The 24,632-nt window shown below is 40.4% G+C and overlaps 1 protein-coding gene across 4 annotated transcripts; it reads left to right on the forward strand.

Annotated features, from left to right (window-relative positions):
* The first annotated feature begins 34 nt into the window (after positions 1 to 34).
* CDK7 (cyclin dependent kinase 7) lies at positions 35 to 21,681 on the forward strand. 4 transcript variants are annotated; one of them, XM_085529903.1, is made up of 12 exons: positions 35 to 195; positions 376 to 435; positions 1,247 to 1,280; positions 1,971 to 2,038; positions 2,787 to 2,855; positions 3,617 to 3,727; positions 5,011 to 5,129; positions 5,767 to 5,866; positions 7,668 to 7,754; positions 10,141 to 10,290; positions 10,829 to 10,976; positions 21,544 to 21,681. In XM_085529903.1, the coding sequence occupies exons 1-12, from the start codon at positions 136 to 138 to the stop codon at positions 21,573 to 21,575; spliced, it is 1,038 nt and encodes a 345-aa protein (XP_085386029.1). In that variant the 5' UTR covers positions 35 to 135; the 3' UTR covers positions 21,576 to 21,681. The 4 variants fall into 4 exon arrangements, with proteins under 4 accessions (XP_085386029.1, XP_015704116.1, XP_015704114.1 ...); XM_015848630.3 differs by lacking the exon at positions 21,544 to 21,681 and adding an exon at positions 11,785 to 13,934; XM_015848628.3 differs by lacking the exon at positions 21,544 to 21,681 and adding an exon at positions 12,794 to 13,934.
* The last annotated feature ends 2,951 nt before the right edge of the window (positions 21,682 to 24,632 follow it).

Genomic DNA, 24,632 nt, shown 5'->3' on the forward strand with positions numbered 1-24,632 from the left:
TGACGGCATCAGGCTGCGCGCTCATGGTGCAGGTAGGCGGGTCTGGAGGCGGGCGCCGATAAAGGGCCGTGCTGCTCTTCCGTTGTGCCTCGTTCTCCGGCCTTAGGGCTGTGCTGCTCTTCCCAGCTGGCAGCCATGGATGCGCGGGCTCGTGCTAAGCGCTATGAGAAACTAGACTTCTTAGGGGAGGGACAGGTGAGCGGCCGGTGGGTGCGGTGTGGCCGCCGGGGCCCTCTGAGGGGCGGCTGGGTGCGGGAGGGAGCGTGGCTGGCCGGGCCGATCGCCCTCCCGCTCACCCACCGTAGTGACTCTGGCTCTGGGCTGTGGGCTGCCCTGCCGCCGTGGTCACGCGTCTCTTTCTCTCTCTCCCTTTAGTTTGCTACTGTGTATAAGGCAAAGGACAAGAACACGGGTCAGATCGTTGCTATCAAAAAGGTGAGTGTTGGAACACCCCGCTGTGGTGTCACTGGGAGCCTTGTCCTGCACGGTGCTTCTGTTGAACTGCTGTCGTGTGTAGTGTGTGAGAATTCACAGGATTGGTACATTGGAAAAGAAGATCATGTAGTCCATGGGTATCCAGCCTTAATGTCCTGTGCCACGCTGGGAGAGGTGGAAATGTGCTGGACTGAAAACAGTGCCTCCATTTTACTTCTGTGGAAACTATAGCAGATAGAGCACACTCTAAGTTACCAAGAACTATTTTTAAGCATAGACACCACCGTTAATTAGTCATTTTCACTAGCAATGAGCTAAAGCCTGCGTGGTGTGTTGCCATAAATCTGTATGAGTGGGGATGACTTGCTGTTGCTGTCACCTGAGCTGAAATTCATCACCTGCTCCCTCACTTTGCTCACACTTACTGTTTGATCTCCATAAATGTTCAGCAAGCTTCTATGAATGTTATTAGGTGCCATTTTTCTGCATGGAGAAATTCAGCAACACACTTTTGCTTCCTCTGTGCATCCATGTCAGATGTCGTTTTGTCAGAGTACCCCCCGCTGCCCTTTTGTCAGATAACAACACCATGTAATGGGAAGGTTCAGCCTCTTACTGCCATGCTAGCATCCGCCTCTGACATCATAGACCACTAACATAGGAGGCATTACTTGCAGAGCAGCCCTTGTAAGATATTCAGAATTGTTAATGTATTTTAATGAACTTATTTTAATCTTTTTTTTTTAATTAAACAACTAAACTGTTGGGGATTGTGACTTGACCTTATATAATATGAGGCACTTATTTTCAGATTAAACTGGGACATCGATCAGAAGCTAAAGATGGTAAGTGTTAAAACAAGTTCATGCTGTATAAGCTGTCTTTGTTTGTTTTGCTTCTGCTGATTGGGTGATTGATTCCTTCCCAACCTAGAGGGACAGAAAAAATAACATCCGAAATACAGCATTCTCATACTGTATGTTTAACTGTGCGTATATGACTGTTTAGGTGGAACCCAATCACAAGTATAGCATGGAATAATGATATTGGCTTGCATACTTTTTTTTCTGAATATAAAAAATATGTCCACATGAAAGCGGACGTTGTCTATTTTTTTTTTTCTAAAGAAGGAATTAAAATAGGCAGAGTATCAACTAAGCCATCAAGATCTTTGCATCCAAATCTTCGCTGGAATCTTATATGTTGAATGAAACCACCATGGAAATAACACTGTTTTTCAGCTCATGCGTAGGCAAAACATCTTGCACAACATAATGCAGTAGTGTTTGCTTGCCAGTAAGCCAAAGGGATGTGTATTTTCCTTCATAATCTATATCTTCTAGTTGTTATTCATACCTTGCCTGCAGCAGTCTATGTATTTGTGACAGTCTGCTTGGCTTTAACAAATACATGAGTGCTGAGGAAAAGGACTGTAATATTAAGTAATCAATGAACAACAGAATAAGAGGTTTCTTTGCTGGAGTTTAACTTGAAATTATTAATTATATTCTGTTTAATTATTTTTTTCAATATAGGAATCAACAGAACAGCGCTGAGAGAAATAAAATTGTTACAGGAACTAAGCCACCCGAATGTTATTGGTGTAAGTACAATGAATTTTTGCTGCAGAGACTGGCTTCAGAGAAGGTAAAACTGCACTGGGAAAGGGATCTGGAACAAGGGATCTGAAGTAAAAAAGGCTGCGCTTGTACTGGGGAGCTGCCAGCTTGTGGGTTGGCTCCTGAGTCAGCAAGGGTGGAGCTGGCACATTAGCGGCACAGTTTAAATTCTAGTCCTTATTGTTTGCACCTGATAACAAGCTTAAAGTATCCTAGGGTGAGCTACCAGGTGACTAACCGTTGTTGCTGCCCACTGTGATTGGGGAGGTTCAGTGAGGGAGCACAGCCCACAGTGCCCATACAGTGCTGTGGATGTGGATCAAGTGGTGATGAATGTAAATGTTGTCAGTCTGTGCTCAGGAGACTAGCTTTCCTCTTGGAAAGTCTCTGGGACTGCAGGCCTAAACATGTTCTCTATCAGAAAGTGGGTTTATTCCAAAAAGACTTCGGCATCCCAGACAGAGGGCCTGCCCAGAAATGTAGCTGTTCTCTGGCTTCAGGGAGTGCCTGAGCCTGCTGCTGCCTGGGGAGAGTGCAGGGATTCCACCTGTGTGAGGTGTGGGCAGGTGGATTAGGGTTCCTCTTGATGATGAGGTCTAGGCAGTGAGTAGCCCTGTGCCTGTTTGTCTCTGCCAGTAAATTGAAAATGCACATGCAAACTAAAGTAGAATGGAATTTTAGGAAACGGGAATTATGAGAGTGTCATTCATCATAGCACATTTTGTTTTACAGCTGTTAGATGCATTTGGACACAAATCTAATATTAGCTTAGTATTTGATTTTATGGAAACGGACCTTGAGGTAAGTCAAATTAAGATAATTTCAATAAATTTCAATATCTTCAAATACATTTTGAAAATGCATTTTGAAAAATATATTTTCATAGCCTTACTGTTACTGTGTGTTTTTTATTTCTTTTTTAGAAAGTTGTCTCATTCTTTCATTATGTAATTTAAGATCATACCTTTAAAAGAGTTGGAATAGTGAGACAGTATTTTCAATTGAAAATGCCTTTAAAGTACTTTCTGTCAGCACCTTTATCAAGAAACGGATTATGTTTACTATATTAGTTTTCTAGGGCTTCAGTCAGAGCATAGAACCACTGATCATAAGCCAGGATCTCAGAATGCAATTGCTAAGCACAGTAACGTAAAACATGCTCAAGTAAGTGTGATATTATTCAAGTATGCCGAGTAATTATCTGACTAGAAGTCACATACTCCTGAACCCTTCTTTTAAATTTGACAGTGGCGTGTGCTTGCAGGCCTGAATCTTAAGGATGTTTCATTAGCTTGTCTGTTGCCAGTACCTTTTTATTGAATACTTTAGTGCAGATTCTTCATTTTGGAGCACTGCTGAGAAGACGTTTTGGGTGACTGTCGTGTCAAATCTGTACATGCTCACATTATCTGTGCTCTGGAAGAAATTAACCCATTATACATGTATATGTAGCTACAAATTCCAGCTTTATCCTAAAGTATAAACTGACTTTTGAGTTGAATAATTTTGTGTTATAAGTTTTTGTGCTTACCAGTCTACCCATATCAATCTAACACTTGCAGGTTATTATCAAGGATACTAGTATTGTATTAACACAGTCTCACATCAAAGCGTATATGCTGATGACACTTCAAGGGTTAGAGTATTTACATCAACAGTGGATTCTGCACAGGGTAAGCATGCTCTAAATGCCCTTACTCCTATAACAAATATCACTTTTGATTGAATTAGTCTGAAAACTGGCTTTCATTGGTTTAGAATGCATAGGGTTGCTCTAGCAGTTGAGTAGTGGCAATTGCAACACTAGAAATGTTAAGAATTACTGACATCTATTGTGTAGATGCTTATAGGTGTAAATCATTCCATAAGTAGTGCTTTCTATTAATTGCCATGGAAACTACAATACAAAAAGCACAATAGCTCTATATGGCAGGACAAACTCTTAGCTACAAAACAGTGTCAGCACCGTTTTCATCAGCAATGAGCAAGAGCCTACATACCACATTCATAAAAACCTGCTCCAGCAGACATCACCCACTGTCTCTACTGGTGAAACACACCACCCTTCTCTTCACTGTGTTCACATCCAGTGTTTGGCCTCCATAAACATTCAGCAAGTATCAGTGAGAATATTCATTTTCTTTCCACACGGAAGGATTCAGTTCACAGTCTCAAGTGAGACTTTTGGTTAGAATTGTGATCTAGTCGGGCTTAGATGAAGTTAACTTTCTACACAGGAGTTTGCATGATGCTCTGTTTTGAATTTGTAGCTTAAAACAATGGCATTTTTCAATCTGTTGAACTCTGCTTGCGCATTGTCAAGCCTTTTTCCACTCTCTCTAACCCAACAAAATCTGCTTAGAGTGGGCCAGAAATTGGGAAGGGATGCAGCACGTGGGGCAGCTGACCCAGGTGGCCCCGAAAAATGCTGCCAGTGGTACAACAGTGTAAAATAATAATAATGATAATTAACAATGCTGGGATATAAGTAAATTTTGTCTTCCACCTGGGTGTGAGGAGTTGGCAGTGCAAGCAATGGTTATGTGCCTGCTGGCTGTGGCCAACCCACAACACTGTTGCTGTATTGAACTATACCAATCCCATGACATCTCCAGCTGTCATTAAAATTAGGGATTATATTATTCTTTTTTTTTAACAGTGCAGTAAGACAGAACTAATGTTCCTGCAGCAAAGCAAACACCTACCATAAATTTGTGTTTTTGAACTCTGGAAATTAAATAGCTTAATATTCAAATTGAGATGTGTGATTAGTTTTTATTTTCGTTTATGTGGAAATGATGTCTTGTTTGTTTTCTTCATCACAGCATAAAAAATCAAAATATACTCAGAAGAGTAGGTTTTAGAATACTGTTACTGTACTCTTGCTGAAATGTTCGCTGTATGTCTGTTTTTATTAACAATGACAGGATTCCTTCTTTGCTTTCTGCCCTGACAGGATCTTAAACCAAATAATTTGTTGTTAGATGAAAATGGTGTTTTGAAATTAGCTGACTTTGGCTTGGCAAAGTCTTTTGGAAGCCCAAACAGAGTTTACACACACCAAGTAGTAACAAGGTAAGACATTTCTTAGATTGATGGTAACTATTACATGTTACCTTGTGAAATACGCCATGTTAAAACAACATGTTTAAAGTTTGATTTCTAGCTCAAGTGCTATGATTATAGTGGCAAAAAGTTTCATAACAGAAAGCATAATAAAGTGCTTTTTAATATAGTCTCTCTAAGAATGGTTGGAATTTATGTCCCTGATGGTTGTTCTGTGAAATGATATGGTTTTGAAGCACATGAAATTAACATGTATTTACCTATAAATCTAGCTTTCAGAGAGACAGAGTAGATAAGGTTTCCTTTGTCTACTGTAGTGCTGAAACTATACAGTGGAACTATTTAACATCTTCATTCAATTAAAAGGCATCAGTGAAACTGTTGTTTGAAATGCAGTGTATGTTTTGCCGACAGCTTCAAATAATTGCTGCCAGGATATATTTTGCACAAAATTAATCTATAAGTCTGTTGCTAGTAATGTTTTTGAAAGCTGAAAGGAATTGTGTCTTAAAGTAACATTTATTAAAGATAAATAATAATAAAAATACACTTAATTTTTTTTTTGTAATTACTGCACTGCTGCAGCATGCAGCACTTGACATCAAGTGATACCAGGATGTTTTCCTAAAATATTTTTTCTGTTCAGGTGGTACCGATCTCCAGAACTGCTCTTTGGATCTAGAATGTATGGAGTTGGTGTCGATATGTGGGCTGTTGGTTGTATTCTAGCTGAGTTGCTTCTCAGGGTAAGTCTTCAAATGTAAGAATTTTTATTTTTTCTTCAGTGCGTCTTAGTTGTAGGTTTCTTCTGCCCTGCAGTACTGTCACCAATAAAAAGTTAAGCTACTTTCTTGGAGGTAATGAAAGGGAGCAGGGAGGGAACACCTCCCAGAAGTTTGCTACCTGTAAGGAAACAAAATTTTTCACATAAGCTGAGATTCCAAAATCATTACAATTAATGGAAACTTTAAAGAACAGGTAGGCGAAAAAGTACAACACAGTGTCACAGCTCTGCCTTGGGGAAGGTGATTAAAGAGTTACTCTTCCAGTCCTCTTGGTGTTTGCCTTTCACGCAGCCATTCATCAGTTTTCATTTATGACATTTCTAGAAAATCTGGCAGTGTAGGTGTGCATGTACATTCTTATTTTTCATAAATTGTTTCCCAATAATTGGGAATAATTACCACCAGTACATCAACTGTGGATTTATTTGTAATGAGCTGAAAATTTTCTGTTGTTGTTGTAAAATGTGTCTAGTTCACAGGCTGGAGTGAAGCTGAAGATGGTCAAGATTACATAATATCACTCCTACATAAGATACACAGATGTAATCATCCATAAATAGGCTTTATAGGAGTAAGCAGTCTGTTACGTAGCTCTTCTGAAAACATGAAAGTAGGAAATGAAGGTGGGGGGTGCACCAGTAGTGCATGCATAAACATAGATTAGACCACAGGTGTCCAGCCTTTTGGCTTGCCTGGGCCATGTTGAGTGAACAGGGATAATCTTGGGCTGCATATGTGGAATGCTACAGAAGTGATGACTCCTGTTTATTTCCATGGAAACAACAACTAATACAAATAGCACAATAATTGTTTGGTAGAGCAAAATCTTAGCTATAAAACAGTGTTTTCCAGTGTAGTCACCGCTATTAGCTGTGCTTTTTTCCCAGTGTTGAACATGAGCCTGCATGCCATGCTTATAGAAATCTGTTCCTGTGGAGGTAATCACTGTTCCACAGCTGTTGTGATGGCATCATTGCTGAGATGCACCATCCACCCTCCTCACTGTGTTCGCATCTGCTGTTTGGTCTCCATAAATGTTTGGCAAGTGTTGATGGATGTCAGTGCATGCTGTTTTTTTTCCCATGTGGAGTGTGTTGCAGCTCTTGCTTCATCTGTGTTTGTGTCAGATGCCATTTTGTCATAGTACCCCTCTGCTGCTGTCTGTCACACAGCAATGTGTAATGAAATACTGGTGGGAAGGTTCAGCCTCTACTGTCATACCATCATCATCTGCCTCTGACTTTGTGGGCCAACATAACAAAATAAAAGGCATTACTTTTGGAGCAGCCCTCATGAAATATATAGTTAATGCATATGAGTAACAAAACTTATTTTATTATTTAATATTCCTTATTAAAACCTAAAAAGAGCAACAACAACATTGACCTAGTGAAACATTTGTCTTTGCCTTTGTGCATTAGCCTAGTCTGATAGCAGTGGTTGCAATTCTTAGTGAGTTGCCTTGGAGTTGATCAGAAATTGTTATGAAATGTTACTCCTTCTGTGCCTCATCCTTGAAAACAGTTGTTCACAAGTATATATGTACTGCCAAAAAGCAAGGGTGTGTTAATGAGGTGTGATTGTGAGGTGAGGAGATAATTCTCTCTGGTAAAATGGGGTTTATTGAGGTACGACAGAGATATAGTCACATTTTTCATTCAAGTTGAATACATAATGCAATTATGAGGAGCGACTCTTAAGTTACTTTCTAGAATGAAGTGTAGAATTTATTTAAATGAGTAATGCTGTTTCCTTCTTCCAGGTTCCTTTTTTGCCTGGAGACTCTGATCTTGACCAGCTGACAAGGATTTTTGAAACACTGGGCACTCCAACAGAAGAACAGTGGCCTGTGAGTCTTTCTGTTTAACACCCTGACTTCAATTTTACTTGATGCAATATTTATTTTTGCTTTTGAAATTAAATTAAAGAATACGTCAGAATATTTGAGTAAAATCTAAAATACAGCTGCCTCTCTCACAGTGGAAGAGGATAAGCAACTGAGATTTCTACCTCAGCAAATCTAATCATTACAACAGTACTGTTAGCATCAAGCAGCAGTTAAGAGACATCTTAATTTCCTTTCATGGTCCACAGTTTCGTATGACTATTGGTATGAAATTGATATTGATTGCTTAATGTTCTTGAGATGCTTGATATATTCATATTTTAACCTGGGAGGCTTTAATTGCTTTCAGAATTGGGAGCAATTTACTGGACCTTAAATTGGGCTGTCCTGGTTTTTGGTTTGGGATCCAGTAAAAGACAGAATAACAGTTCTGAGGGGAAATGTTTTCGCAGAGTAACTCTGTGGTAATACACAGCAATCAGTGTCTGTCCCCCACATGGACCCTTTTATTTATTTTTTTTTTGTTAATGATTGGCACTACTAGCTTTCAGTGGCACCAGAGTCACCAGATCAGGCTGTCAGAGCCACATCCAGCCTGGCCTTGAGTGCTTGCAGGCATGGGGCATCCACAACCTCCTTGGGTAACCTGTTCCAGTGTGTCACCACCCTCTGGGTTAAAAACTTCCTAATGCCTAACCTAAATCTCCCCTGTCTTAGTTTAAAACCGTTTCCCCTTGTTCTATCACTATCCACCATTCCTGTTTATATGTACACTTCAACTACTGGAAGACCACAGTGAGATCTCCCCGGAGCCTTCTCTTCTCCAGGCTAAACAATCCCAGTTCCCTCAACCTTTCCTCATAGAAGACATGCCCCAGCTCTCTGATTATCTTAGTGTCCCTCCTCTGGACCCGCTCCATGAGCTCCACATCCTTCCTGTACTGTGGGCCTCAGGCCTGGACACAGAATTCTGGATGGGGCCTCACAAGAGCTGAGTAGAGGGGGACAATCACCTCCTTCTCCCTGCTGGTCACCCCAGAACACAGTTGGTCTTCTGGGCTGCAGGCTTACACTGCTGGCTAATGTCCAGCTTCTCATCCACCAGGGCCTCCAAGTCCTTCTTCATGGGGCAGCTCTAAAGGAGTTTTTTCAGGAGTCTGTATAAATACCTGGGATTGCCCCAACCCAAGTGCAGCACCCTGCACTTGGCCTTATTGAACCTCATTAGGTTTTCATGGGCCCACTTCTGCAGCCTTTCCAGGTCCCTCTGGATGGCTTCCCTTCTCTCCAGTGTATCAACTGCACCACTCAGCTTGGTGTTGTCTACAGACTTGCTAGAGATTCCATCACCTGTGTCATTAATGAAAGTGTTGAAGAGCACCAGTCCCAAGACCGACCCCTGCGGGATCAGTGGTTATTATATTGTACAGCTGTTCCTCCTGTATGCCAGTTCTCCTTTGTATGAATGGTGTTCGGACGCTCTCTCAGCTCTGTGGTCACCAAATTGATCTATAGCCACATGAAAAAATTTGTGTAAAGCAATACTAGCCTAGCATTTCTGTTATGCTAAGATTCTAAAGGAAAGGTGCAAAGATTTTTGCAGTGATTTTTTCCTTGTTCTTGGGAGGTGAGAAAAGAAGACAGGCAATTCATTAGCACAACAGAGATAATGCATTCCCAAATTTGTTTCCAAACCTCTATTTTTCAAGTATTGAAATCCTTACTGTCAAAGTTGTAACTGATTGCACACATACAGTGTTAATATTATGTTTAGCTTGAATAAATTTAATGAATGTATTTACTGAAATATGTTGATTTTAAAGTTTTAAAATACTGACATCTAGGTAATTGTCTGTAACTGGTTTGGTTTTATGATGAAATTTGAACACAAGGGGTTGGGTTTTTTGTACTTAAGGGAGGAAAAATGCCGTTCATCTTTTGTTCAACTGGTTTTACCTTCCTTCCCTGTAGTCCACAAACAGAACATGTGTCTCAAAAAGTAGCTCAAAATGCTAATGGTGGATGACAAACTCGGTAGAGGACAGTATCTTGCCAGGAGGAAATGCACACTTTGAATCTCCTCTCTTCTGCCAATTGCTAGTTTTACTTTGTCTGTGTTCACTGTAAAGTTCCTATATGCTTCCTTTGTTTCCTGTTGTACTACTCACTACTGAAGCAAGAGTATGAAAGATTACTTGGTAATGGATACTGTGTCAGTTCTTTTCTTAGAGTAATTTCTGTGACCTGTTATTCCTATGCTCTGTGACCAGATATTAACAGGGTGTCCTGAAGAATGGTTAGCTTCTGCTGTGGATATGAAGTTCTGTTTCTGTGAGATGCTAAGCTCTTTCAATCTTGAAAAATAGATATCCCATTCTTATCTTTGTAGGGGATGGCAAATCTTCCAGATTACATCACTTTTAAGCCTTTCCCTGGAACGCCTCTTCAACATATCTTCAGTGCAGCTGGTGATGATTTACTTAGTCTTCTACAAGGGTTATTTACATTTAATCCTTGTTCTAGAATTACAGCCACTCAGGTATAGTACACTTGTTTGTGTTCTAGTGTTCATTAATGTACTCTAAATATCACATAAATGCGTTTTGAAGCTAAGAAGCCAGGTTTGAAATGAAATGTCATATAGTTCTGTCTGTTAACTGTATACAGTAAACATATCTCCCACGTTTTATACAGAGAACTTTGGAATAATGCTCTCTGATAATCCCCATTCCCAACTGTGTAGCCAAGGTAGACAACTAAAAAGCATATAAGCCAGACTATCATATTCAATATTCAAAATTCAGTTACAAAGCTTGCAACATAAATCATAACATAGAATGTTTTATTCCCTGCTTTTAAAATATTTTCATCCTTAATTCATTCAGTCTCCATTTAATTTAAACTTTTCTGGTTCTCTTTTAAAATGGACATCTGGTGATTTTATCCATCATCATGATCTGTACTTCGGTTTCCATTTTACTTGAGTAAGATTGATCTCAGTTCTGATGCTTATACTAATCACTTTTTTTTTTTCTTGGTTTTTTTTTGGGTTTTTTTTGTTTTCTGTGATTATGAAGGCACTGAAACAGAAGTATTTCAGTAATCGCCCAGGACCCACTCCAGGAAATCTGCTACCCAGACCCAACTGTGCTGTGGAAGCTGTAAAGGAGCAGCAACATGCACTTTTGAATTTAAAAAGGAAACGAGGAGAGGGAATGGATCAAGGTAAATTATTAATGTTTCACCTGTTTTAAAATGGGAACTCAGAGGGAAAGCTGTACTTTCAGTATTTCAGAACGTAAAAACTCTTTGAATGGATAATATCCCTGGGCACCAGGACCATCTGGAGCCCTTTAGGATTTATGTTTTAGGATAAACACTTGAAGGTGAGGATGGTTTAATAGTGATCTAACAGAATTGGTACCAGAAAGGCTCTTTTACTATGCGTAGTGATCTGTTAATTAGAAGAAATCTCTTAATGCCATTAATTTAATGAGGTGTGGCATCATCTACTAAGTTAGAGGCTATCAGACTTCTTGTTTCTCAAGCAAACAAGAAAATTCTTAGTGAGTTAATCAACTTCATATAACTTTTTTTTTTTTTAAAGGGAGAAATAAGAAAGAAATATGGTATTTCTTTTAGGTGATAGATTAGAGAATGTAAATCAGATTTAGAGAGATTGCTGCTATCTCCCTTGGAGTAAGTAAGCTGTTATGACCACATTGGGCAAGGAAGATCTCCATACATTACAGTGATCCTTTTAAGAAGCAAGCCTATCCCCTAACGTGTATTTCCATATGGAACCTCCAGTTTTCCTCAAACAGTAGCATATACTTCATACCTTCATAGCCAGAAAAGCTGTGTGGACTCGACAGCTGTATCTGACACTAAACTAGTCAGCCCTTCTAGCAGAGAGGCAAACAGTTTTAAAGCTTGGAATTTGTCATCTTGGCAGCAGGAATTTGCTAGATAATAGCAATTAGGTTAGGTTAATGGTTAGACAGTAGGTTAATACCAGTTTTGTTTTTACCAGGATGAGGCTGTTTCAATACAAGAGTGTGGTATCTTGCTGGAACGGAGATGCTTCCATGAAAATGCATTTCCTCGTGAGCTCAGATGGACAACTAAATTTTTACAGTTCATCTTACTGTTTAAGCACTTAAACCCACTGTGTCTTAAACTCTGTCAAATTACAAGTAAAATGCATTAGTTTGTTGGCTTAATTTTTCTTTGAAATTAGAATCTTTAATCTGTTAACTATTTGCATGCTCTTTGCTGACCTCAGTACCATGGGTCAGCTGCCATGTGGGAACTTGTCAAGTACCATGGGTAATTAATTAAAGTCATTAGTTGAAGCTCTTTATCTCTTGCAACACCATGTGTCTGCAATTAGCATTTTGAGGTCCGTGTCCCTAGAATGTACCAATTAGCCAAAGAACAGAAAAGATGAAGAACTGTTCGAGTTTTGCTATTTAACTGTTTGAAATCTTGCATTTGTCAATAAGCAGAGTTTCCAGAGCCGTATCAGAACCACAACATTAATTGCTGTAATGTCTTCACAAAAGTCTGCTCTTCAACAAGGGGAAATCAGACTTCTGTCTTAGACTTTGGACAAGGCTAGGACTTCAGAGTTTCAAAATAAATAAAGCACTTAAGAATTCAGCATTACTTTTTGAGATATTTTACTGTCAGTATGTTTCATTTGCTTCAAGTGCTTGTTGAAGCACCTCAGAAAATTATGTTCTGTTGCTGACAGAGAAGGGATGTATCAAAAGGGTAGATCTTGCAGTCCCAAACAACGTAGCAAGAGAGAAGAGCCAGTGTTAGTGCTTGCAGAACTACTATCCTGGATTTCATCTGACATCCTTATGTGGCACAGTAATCTAAAGTTAAGATGAAGTTAAAGCGAATATTGGAAGAACAGCTCCATAGTCTTTTTTATAAATAGAATTAGAAGCACAGCATCTTTATTGCTGTTGAGGGTGGAAATGTGCAAAAGTCGTTTCAAAGTAATTTCAAAGTAATGCTTGTGTCTTGCACAGCATCTTTCTCAGCTCTGTTGAGACGGCACTCCAGAAACTGAATAGCCTAAATTGGGAAGCGGTGGGTACCCTTTTATAAAATCTTGTCATCAGAGGCTGGCTGCTAAGACTGCACTGAAGCCATCCCCATGAAGTGCTGCTTTTTCACAAGGGAAAAACACTGTAGGCTTGGGGAGCACTCATCGAACTTAAATGTTGTGATCAGTGACGTACTGGAGGCACTGATGTCTGCTGATTGTCCATCTTTTCCACTCTGGGAAATGGTCAAATGGAGCACTTCTTAGTCAGGACACAAATTCCAGTCCTGATAATTTGCATTTCTACAGAGCTGTAAGCTCATGAAATTGAGCATGTAGAAGATATGGCAGTCATCTCTTTCCTCACTTAATATGGATCTGAGATTAGGCGGGTTTCCTGTGCCATTCTGCACTGGCTTGAAAAAATAAAAGTCAGCCTATTAATATCTAAAGTTAGACTGTAATTCTGTAATTTGGGTGTTTGCTTAAGGTTTGTGGGAATTATTTGTTGTTCCTCCTGCAGACAGTTCTGCTGGGTAGTGACAGCATGTGAAAAAGGTTATTGAGTGTACAGGTGATGTATGAGAACAGAATGCCTTTCTTAGGCTCAAATGTAGGTTTAACTGGCTAACTTTTCCAAGAAAGATAAACACTCAAGTGTATCCCAAATGCAATTAATAACTATGGAATTTGGGTCTTACTTGAAATATACCTACTGATGCAACTCAGCCTGGATTCTAGCACTCTCCTGTAGATTTACTGAAAATGGTTATGTACAACTGCTGCAGCGAACAGCGTTAACTATCTCTGGGTAGATGGATCTGAACAATAGTATTAAATGCGTGCAAAAGCCTCGATGAGGGCTGTCAGCACCTTTACTGTGGTAACAATGTGATTTACACTTTTCAGGATTACCAAAAAAGTTGATTTTTTGATTGCTGTGGATGGTGGAGGAAAATGAGAGCTCAAATGACCTGAGTCCCAGCCTTGAAAAACGCTGTAATAGTCACTCGAAGGTTATTCTTAGAATATAGTAGTATGTTAAATGCTATTGTAATATTTTATTAATAGGAAAGAAGTTTTTAATTTTTCTTAAATAAAACACACACAAAAAAAAAAACCAAGATGGTTCCTCTCTCTGGTTTGCTGTCTCGTTCTTTTGAGGTAGAAGTCTAAACCACCTGTGTGCCAATTTTGCAGACCCTTTATGTTCCATTTATGTTAAGTCACATGCTGTCCTTTACAGACACTCACCCACCATTGTGCAGTGGATCTCGGATGCCTGGTGAGGCACTGTTGTTTTCCCACCTATTACCTGCTTTTAGCATTCTGTCTTCTAACGCGTGTAGGTTGCCATGAAAGTGATGTCTCCTGTGGAAGACTATGCAATGCATACTACGCTACGCTGTTGTAGTGTCTGTGGAAACCATATATAAAAATATGTGTGTATGTATATATATATATACATATAAAGAGCACATTAACATCATTTGAAAGATCAAATTTACAGGTACAGAGCACTGTTTTTTCACAGTCACCACTACTGTGCATTTTCACCAGCAATGAAGAGCAATCTGCATGCTGTTGTAGAAATCTGCACCAGCAGAGGTGGCTTACTATTTTGCAGCTGTTAGGATCTGTCATTCCTAGACAATGTTGCCCATGCAGTTCCATCTTTCATCATTTCAAACAGATGGAAGTTGGAAGGTGTCAAATCCAAACTGTACAGCAGGTGGGGTAAGAGAGTCTAACCAAGACTGGCAGTATTCTCCATGGTTATCAAACTGGTACGGGGCCTGTTGTTATCGTGATAAAGAGAAAGGTTATCTTCCTCTCTGGTATGACTGGAAGTTTGAGCCTTGTATTGGTTCAGTAGGATCTGAAAAACTTTCTTTGTGTACCTAAGTGAGCATTCGTGAGACCTACCTGGCACAAACTTCACAGTATTCCAGTGTTGCCACCACTGTTTCCAACACACTGAAGCTGATTTTCAGATCTGTGCACAGTTCCCTGGTCTTAACTCACCAATCTGAGTGAATGAACAGATGGAGGCACTCACTATTTTGTGGTGTGGCAGCTGTGCATGGCTGTCTGGAACGTGGCTTGTCTTTCACATCACTGTCACCATTGCTGAAAGTCATCACCCACCTCCTCCCTGTGCGCACATCCACTGTTCAATCAGAATCAGAGAATCACAGAATGGTTTGGGTTGGAAGGGACCTTTAAAATCACCTAGTTCCAGTTCCTTGCTGTAGGCAAAGGCACCTCCCTCTAGACCACGTTGCTCACAGCCCCATCCAGCCTGGCCTTGGGGCACCCACAACCTCACAGGGCAACCTGTTCCAGTGTCTCATCACCCTCACAGTACGAATTTCTTCCAAATATCCAGTCTAAAACTACCCTCTTCCAGTTTAAAACCATTTCTCCTCATCCTGTTGCTACATGCCCTTATAAAATGTCCCTCATTGTTGCAGGCTGGCAATATGACACAGGGTTCAGCCTGTTGCTTGGACAGGTACTTGGCTGGGTGAGGAACTGTCTGGAGGGCCAGGCCCAGGGAGTGGTGGTGAATGGGGTTAAATCCATCTGGCGACCGGTCACCAGTGGTGTTCCCCAGGGGTCAGTGCTGGGGCCTGTCCTGTTCAATATCTTTATTGATGACCTGGATGAGAGGTAATGGGTGACCTGGAGGGAATCCAGGGATGCTGTCAGGATGTGCAGGAATGGGATCAGGAAAGCCAAGGTGCGGATGGGATTAAGCTTGGCAAGAGATGTAAAAAACAGGAAGGATTTATTTACTTACATTGGTCTTGAGACAGTCAAAGAAGAGTGTACTCCCTCCGATAAATGAAAAGGGAAATATGGCCCTTTTCCTTGAGACTTGTCAGCCGTTCTGGGCAGCCTGCTCCACTATGAAGCCTTCAGTTTCATGAACAAAAACTGCCTTGCCTTTTTTGATAGATAGGTATAGAGTATTATGTACACCACAATAAGATAAACCATCAGCACAAGGTCTTTTTGTTGGTTATTCTTTTATTCCAGGCTTTGGAATAGTTTCACTTAGCTTTTGTGACTTCAGTCAGAATTCTGGAAGGAATATTTAGGTCATCTGGTAGCTATAGCTTAATATGCAATTAGTCATCTGGATACTGTTTGTGACAAGCTTGCTTTGCAAGCTTTCAATCATGCAAATCATGCTTCAGCTTTATTTTATCATGCCAGCTCACTGAGTATATGGCTGTTGCAACCTGCTTGGCTTCTGTTCAGAATGGCAACAATTAAGTGTGATTTATTTTGAGCCTGCGGTGTGCTCGCTTATACAAATGTCTATCTCGTACACTTGTGCAAACTGGAATATAAATTGCTTCTGGTGGTGCATGGTCACTTATGCTGTGTGTGCTTTAATATAAAGATGCCTTTATAAATCTCTACAATAGTAGCAAGCTTTACCAGCGGCTTCTTAACATTTGCTGCTCTGAGGAAAGGGAGGAATTACCACCAAAAAAAAACCCTATAATTTGAGCCTCTTTTCTTTGAATCCCTCTGTTCCCTCTTGATTACATGAACTTTGTCTGAGGTAAGCAAGGTATGCTCTCCATATGGCTGTAATAAAATCACAGGATAAAACAGGAATAAGTCTGGATTTAGCTTGTCAGATTGAGATAGGGAAACTTCTTGGAGGGCTAAGTTGAACACTGTTCACAGGTTTAATGATGCATGCGTTGTTGGTATCCAGTAGTGTAAGAGGCTAGGGAAGATATATGCACAGCTGTAGTCCTTCTGAGCACAAAGAACAGTAGGAGAACCTCCTGTTTATTCTTCACAAAAGCCTGCTGCAAATTAGATCTGTTCTTCCTATAACCCACCACCACCAGCAGAAGGCTCCAGGAGCAGCTCTGTTCTTGCTGTCCCTTGCTTCTCAAAAGCTGAGGCTTGCATTTGTCTAACAAATCCAAAATGGCCAAACTTTGTTCATCTTACAATGCCAATATCCATCTGCTTTTCAAGCTCTCCAGGTAGAACTGGAATAAAATCTCCTTTCTGATGCTACTGAAGTGTCACCCTGTTGTTTGTGTTCAGTTCAGCCCATTTGTTAATTGCCCATTTGTGGACAACTTATTCAGAAAACTATTACCTTTTTTTTTTTAGACAATTTTGTACTCTCAAATGATTACTTGGGGGGTTCTGTCTCTTCCTTCCAGTAATAAAATCTACAGAAAATCTAAATCTAAAGACCTAACCACCACCACCACAAAAAAAAAAAAAAAAAAAAAGCAACCAGTTTATTAGGCTATTGTTCTTAAAAAACCTTTCCTAAGCAAATTTGCCTGGAAATACTAGATTTATATGTTCTTAAGATTAAAACATTAAAATTCTACCAAGTACTTTATTTCAAGTCCAACAATGTACAACATTTCATCCAATAGAATCTAACCAAATTTGACTACTAAAGCAAATGGACTTTTTCCCCCCCTTCTGCTTATTACTTATTTTAAGCTACTAACACATAGAAAAGATTAGCGTGAATTACAGAGCACTGATAAAGATACAGTGACCCATAGCATCATTTGGCTTTGTGTCCAACTTGATGTTCTGGAAAGACTGGTTACATGTATGTATCTGACTCCACATGCACTGGCAGTCTCTGATCCTACCCAGTCTCTGAGCCGTGCAGTTCAGGTGTCTCTTTATATTGCTTTGCTTTGGCAAATCATTCAGTGCTTCCATTGCTATTACCATTGCTTTCTGAGCCTCACAAAATCACAGAATAGCAGGAAGGTAACATCATCTACCTGGACTTGTGCAATGCCTTTGACGCGGTCCCCCATCACATCCTTGTCTCTAAATTGGAGAGAGATGGATTTGAAGGATGGACTAAAGAATTGTATAATAAAGGTGTATAAAGAATTGGTTGGAAGTTCACAGCCAGAAGGTTGTGGTCAATAGCTCTATGTCCAGTTGGTGACCTGTCATGAGCAGTGACCCCAGGGGTCCGTCTTGGGTCAAGTACTCATTAACATCTTTATTGGTGACACAGATGATGGGATTGAGTGCACCCTTAGCAGGTTTGCTGATGACATCAAGCTGAGTGGTACAGTTGATAAGCAGAAGGAAGGGATGCCATCCAGAGGGGCCTTGATAAACTTGAAAGGTGGGCCCTTGTGAACCTAATGAGGTTCAACAAAGCAGAGTGCAGCATTTTGTACTTGAAAGTACATGAAAGTAGCCCTGCTGAGAAGGACTTAAGGGTTCTATTGCATGAAAATCTTAACCAAGAGTGTGGTGAGATGCTGGAACAGGCTGCCCAGAGGGACTGCGGGTGCCCTGACCTTGGAGGCGTTCAGGGCCCTGAGCAATCTGATCTAGTACTTGATCTGGCAGCTGGTAGCCCTACCTGTGGCAGAGCAGTTGGAACCTGATGATCCTTAAGGTTCCTTCCAATTCAAGCCATTCTATGATTCTACAGTTTTCCTAAAGTTGCTTCTGGAAAGTGTCTCCAGCCCCTACAGAGGTTCACAGCATCTTGAAAGCTGTTTCTATAAGCTCATACATCAGAAGACAGAAGAAAATTAATTTTCTAGTGCCAGCGAACCCCTTAGAGCCATTATTGTAATGCCTTTTCCCTTCTTGCTTTTTTTTCCTTCTTGATTTTTCCCTTTTTGCATTTTCCTTTCCTCCCAGAGCTGTAAATAAGATCAGCAAAGAACTTGGTGCCCTTGGCAAATAGTGCAATAGGCCATACCTTTCTCTTGGGCTTCCTGCACTTAGCCAAGCATTAAAACAAATAAGATGCTGTGACTGCTAACCTTTGTGTTCAAGTGGGCTATTCCCAGTTGCTTTTTGCCAGGTCTACAAATGGACTATGCGATGGCAACAGATCCTGATATGATTCTTACATGCACTGGCTTCTAGAACATTTCCAAGCGCTCTGGACGCTCTTGGCTACTTAATAGGTTTTGGGAAGAGGTGCTCAGCAATCTCCAGGTAAACAGAGGTGATGGTGCACACTTAGGAAAAAATTAGGAGTATATTTATTGTGTCCTGCAGTAATCCAGACTGTGAGATAGGGATGGTCTTGCAGTAGCACAAAGGTATAACTCATAGGTTGTACATAGATTGTTTTTGCTGTCTGTTGGCACCTTTGAATGGTGCTCCCTTTAACTGGAATATGTTTTCCACAGGAAGCTGTTTTAGGAAACATTGCAGTGGTTATGTCATCAGCTGTGTAGAAGGTCCCATTTGGATCTGAGCGGTCATTTCCAGAACATGTGCACGTGCATTTGTACACACACATTTCCCCTCCTTCCCATAAACACATTTTTGATTGCTGTCTAATTTCTAGGCTAAAGCAAAACACGCTTTTACCTAAAAAGCAATCTAAAATTGTATGTAAGTTAATAGGCATATGAGGCATAGATTTACACTATAAAAATGAACAAACTGTATGTGTCACCACCACATGTAATAGATTTGGTTTTGTTTTCTTTCTGATTGCATTTATATTTGGAAAGTTTTTACGTATTTCATTTCACCTGAAATATGGCCAAGCAGTGAATTTATTCGCATTGCATGCAGCCTTTCTCCTTCTCTTTGCCAGTTGGCACAGACCAAATTATTTTTAATTACTAAAAAGTCATGGAATTTCACTACAGAAAAAGGACCATTTGCAGTTGCAGCTTCATTTCAGGAAGTGTGAACAAAATAGCACAGTTTGTAATTTTCTTACATTAAAATACACTGTTCATACTGTTCATACTGTGTGAGTCCTCAAGAATCAGAGTCCTTGTGTGTTCCTGCTCAGTTATGATTTCTCTGTGCTGTGCCAAAAAGCTTTTTGCTTTACCACTGAACAGCTTCTGAGTTCTCTATAGAACTGGTAATACTGCATTCTTCTTACAGCGAAGGGGGATGGGGAGAATCCTGGTTTCTGCTACAATAATACATGCAGAAATTAGTTGGGAGTAAGTAAAACAGATGCACATTAAACTGCAATATCTGCAAGTGAAGCTGCACTCGGGATCCAAGGGTAATGCCTTTCTTGGCAGCTTGAGCAAAGCTGATGGGCCACAGAAGGGCACTAGTGTGTGTGAAACAGGATTAGAATCTTGCAGGCAGTTCTGTAGGTTACTTGAAGGTGGATGTCTCAAAAGCAGATGTTTCTGAGGCTTCATGTCCTACTATGCTGTTTGTATATTTATTGAGAGTGGAAACTGGTTTGCTCCCAGAGAACAACGGGCTTCTTCCTAGCATTTTTGCTGGCAAAAACTTTAGGACAGCTAACCAAGCACTTTCCTTCTTTCCTTGCTCCGCAACATCCAAACTGAGTCCAGAGACTGAAATCTGCTCCTCGGAATTCCTGAAGTTGACCATTTAGTGCCTCAATTTGCCTCTCACCTCCCAGTGTGACAGGTTCAGGCAGTATAATCTTTGCTGCTGTTACATGTATGTCTTTTTCCTGCCCTGACTCATCAAACCTCAGTCAAGCTACGTTTTTAAAATCCCTTACTCAAAAAAAGACCAAAGCACCTTGTCTTTCTCTGTTGAAGCTGAGCATTTCCCATCACTTGAAAGCCATAAATCAGATTTAGCATTTCTTCAAAGACATGCTCTTTATCCTGCCAATGGGGATGATCTGAGGTTGGAATTACTGGATGAAGATTTCTGGCCAATTAATCAGATTTGGGGAACACGGATATGTTATCTGATTTCAGAATCTACATGTGATGGTTAAACCATATTCTAAATGCATGTTAGTTTCAGAGCAACAGTTATTTACGTACAGTAACATCTGGTTGTCCCTTGGCTGTTAACCTGTTTAATGCTTGCCATTGACACAGCAGGAAAATCCCAGCCTTTCTCGTGACAAATGTTTCATTATAAAAGCCACAGAGTACATCCCAAGGCTCTGACCAACTAATTAGCAAGTCCATTACAGAGCTCCACTGTTTTCTTCAGCGCAGAGGCTGGATTTATTTATGTCAGATCACTGACATAAGGATAACAGTGCTGGCATGAAGATACATGAATGGAGCTTGAGTTAATGGTGTTCCCCACCCAGGGAATGCTTGCTGCTATCACAGAGCATGAGGTTTTTCTGAGAGCACTGAGGAGGGGCAGTACGATGAGCAAACAGATTGGGTTAGACAGCAGATGTAAACTGCTAAATTGCAGTGTGCGTCCCCAGGATGCTGCAAGAAGTCTCCGATGATGTAAGTTTGACATCTGTCATTAATACGGGCAGTTCTTTGTCTCTCTTCTCTCTTATCTGGCTCCCTCTTGTCATGCTCAGAGTGGGATACAGCTGGGCCTTCATGCTAGTTGAGGAGAAAGGGTGACTCAAACAGCAACAGACTGCATGATGTGGAGAGAGGTTTTTCTCTCCATCACCAAACTCCTAATGCTTGTACTCTCCCATCATACCCATGCATCACCCTTTCCCAATCTCCCCTTGCAAGACGGTTTCATTATAAAACCTCTTTCACGTTTTGAGTTAATTTTGCACTAGTGGAAATTAAGCCAACCCTGACCAGTCAGCTTCTTGTGATTGTACAAGAAGTCTGGAACAGAAATAGAGGAGAAATATAGTTCACATTCTGTAATGCTTGTCAAAACCACACGATTCAAGAACCTGACAGTGTTTCAAAGTTAAAAGCACCATTGTTTTTCTATCATGTGTTTGCTGGCCACACCATTTTCCTGACTGCTGTTCAATTCTTGATTCTTTCTCTTCAGTGCTGACTTTGTGGAAAGAAGCAGTAAATTAGAGGACCTGTGTTTAGACTCTTACCACCAACCCTGACATGAGGAGACCTCCCTTGAGGTTGTGGCTGATGTTCTTCCTATTAAAGAGACTCAGCTGCTGTGACTGTGCTGAACTGTGGTGGGATCCCCCAGGATCCCTGTGTGCTGGTTTTGTTTGCAATTAAATAACCACCCGACTGACAGAAATAATCTCATGACTGTGGTAAATACCACAGCTCTATCTTCAATATGCGTAGATGGCAGAGCACCACCTGTATGCCTTTAATAAACTGTACTCCTAGAGTTAATTCTGAGCTCTTCAGGTTCCAGCAGAACACCAAATTTAACATTGATTCATCTTATAACCTGTTTCCTTTTTTGATGTTATCTACATAAAAACATAGTGTAATAGACTCAGAGTTCCTAAGATTAGGGTATTTTGAGACTAGAAATAAGATTCTAAATAGTTGTCTTAAATATTACAGCACACAAACACTGATGATAAAGCAGATGAAGTGAGGAGGCCTTTCTACAGGGAACCTTATTGCTACTCTTTCTGACTTTGTTTGCAGTAGCAAAGATAGCTTGAAATCATACCAAAAAAAAAGCTGAGAAATCAAGAGGAGACCCTCATGACTGGAAAGGACGGAAAGATCACTCCCATTTTTAAAAGGGTATGAAGGAGTACACTGGGAACTACCAAGTGATCAGCCTCACCCCTGTGCCTGAGAAGGTCATACACTCATAGAATTGAGTCATCTAGTCCAATTCCCCTGCTATGAATACGGTCACCCACAGCAAGATCAAGTTGCTCAGAGCTTTGCCCAGCCTGGTCTTGCATGTCTCCCCTTATCCTGTTGCAACAGACCCAGCTAAATTCTGTTCCCTTCTTTTTTATAGCCCCCCTTTAGATGCTGAAAGGCCTGAGACACTAAAGCCTGAACAACAGGCTCTGAAACAGTTGACCTCTAGATGAACCTCACAACCAAACACTATACGACATACACAATGCAGTACTTATCTATTTTGCTATTTTAACATGAACATATATATTTGATGGCAATTCAGAAAGACCCGTTGTAACGCTTTTTGTTTAACAGTAACAGTTAATGGATCTTAGGGCATGTTGCAAGAGCGTGAAACCGGACATCTGACCTTGTTGAGAAACATGTGGTTACTGCCTAAATAGATAGGGAAGCTCCCTCAGTTCCTCCTAGAGACCTGCACAGGCTTTGGGTAGAATCCAAAAGGATGAAACAAGATTTGAAGTTCCGTAAACTTGTTTGTTCATCTATGTAAAAGTTGGACCCCTTCGCTGTAACTCTGAAGACCTCAACCACGAGTGGACAAACTGCTCAGGACCTTAAAACTGCCATGAAAGGTTTCCCAAATCCTTGCTGTAACCAGGGCTCCTCAGCCATTATGGATCTGGAGGATGGAAAAGCATAAGGGCAATCAGTGATGTATCTTTCTTAGTCACTGTAGTTAATCTTATGTAGTAACAATTACGTGCATTACCTCAGTTTGTTTTATTCTTGCTGTATCATTTCAATTAGAATTTTATTGCTTTAAATGTAAGATAAACTCACTTCTTTAACTTGCTGTTCTTGCCCTTTATGCCAACCCTGTCCATTGGCAAAACATAAATCAACATCACAAGCAGGATCAGGTGTGTGATCTGTGTAATCAAACTGTAATGTTACAGTGTCAAAATACAGTTGCTTTGTCAATAAGTTGGATGCTTACCAGACTAACCGAAAAGACTGCAGTTTGTGTTGTGTAGTACAGATATAAGAGGATGAGTGAATCATAGGAATGTACATTTAGTGGTAGCAGAAGCAGGCATGCAATGAGATCCCAACAGATGGAATAGAGATATTTGGGATTCTATGGATTCTGATGAGGCTGGGCTCCTAGATGAACTCTCAGGTGTTAAACCTGCATGAGGATGAAAAATGGAATTAGATGCTAATGGTGAGGTAGGATGTGATAGAGGATTACATTCAGAATAAAGGAAATGTTGTAACTGAGGAGTTTAAACAAAGATCAGGGGAGCCTCTGCTTCCCTGGGTATTGTGTTTGTATGATAAGGGAGCATCAGCTCCCTTCTATGATCCTCCCTTCACCATTCTATGATCAAGATCATGGACAGGGGATTTTAAAAAGTTTTCAATTGAGAGTTTAGACTGCTTTGTGCAAGATGCATTTTGAAATACTGTTTATGACACTGATTTGTTAGTCTTAGCAGCTCAAGGATGTAATACTAAATAACCCATAGAATATGACTGGCCAGGATCTGAATGTCAGTGGTATACTGGTGAGACTGCATACAAATTATGAAGGAAGAAGGGATGAAACTGGCCATTTCTATTGGAATACATACTCTGTTTGTATGAGAAATAGTCTTAATTAAAACTTCTGCACCAGCATATAAAAATGTGATTATGACACACCAGATTAATGAGACAGGAAATCTCCTCGACAAGATAATTGAAAAAACACAGCAGCTAGATGACCTGGGAGAATGGGATTCCTGGGGCAGTGCAGGAAACCAAGGCACTCAAGACAATCCTAAAAGCAGTGAAAACGGGATTTCTTTTATATATACAAACATATATATATACACACACACATATATGTTATATATATATATATATATATATATATATATATATATATATACATTTGCAGCTTTATTAACAGATGTCTCATGATAAGACAGATGGTTCTCCAACACCTGAGTTATGGAGGATATGTAAACAGGGAGGGCTGAGTAAACCTACCAAGAAAGCACAGAATTGTAAAGCAGAAGATCCAGGAGCTACCATGAAGGACTGGAATCCCTCGCCTCCCTCCCCAAACCCCGGGGCTCTTTGTTTAACAAAGTGTCCCTCGGACAGAATGGAAGAAGCTTTGAAGGCAATCAACATATCAATACGATAAGAGTACCGAGACATCTTGGAAACAGGAACAGCAGGATGGCGGCCGACTGGCACAAGTTAGCACAGGAATTAACAAGCGTCAGAATGTAATTAACAAACGCAAAGCTCGGGTAAAATTGTAACCTGGAATATCCAACC

Source organism: Coturnix japonica, chromosome Z, assembly GCF_054131305.1.
Source record: "Coturnix japonica strain WE chromosome Z, WE-NBRP24, whole genome shotgun sequence".
Lineage (NCBI taxonomy): Eukaryota > Metazoa > Chordata > Aves > Galliformes > Phasianidae > Coturnix > Coturnix japonica.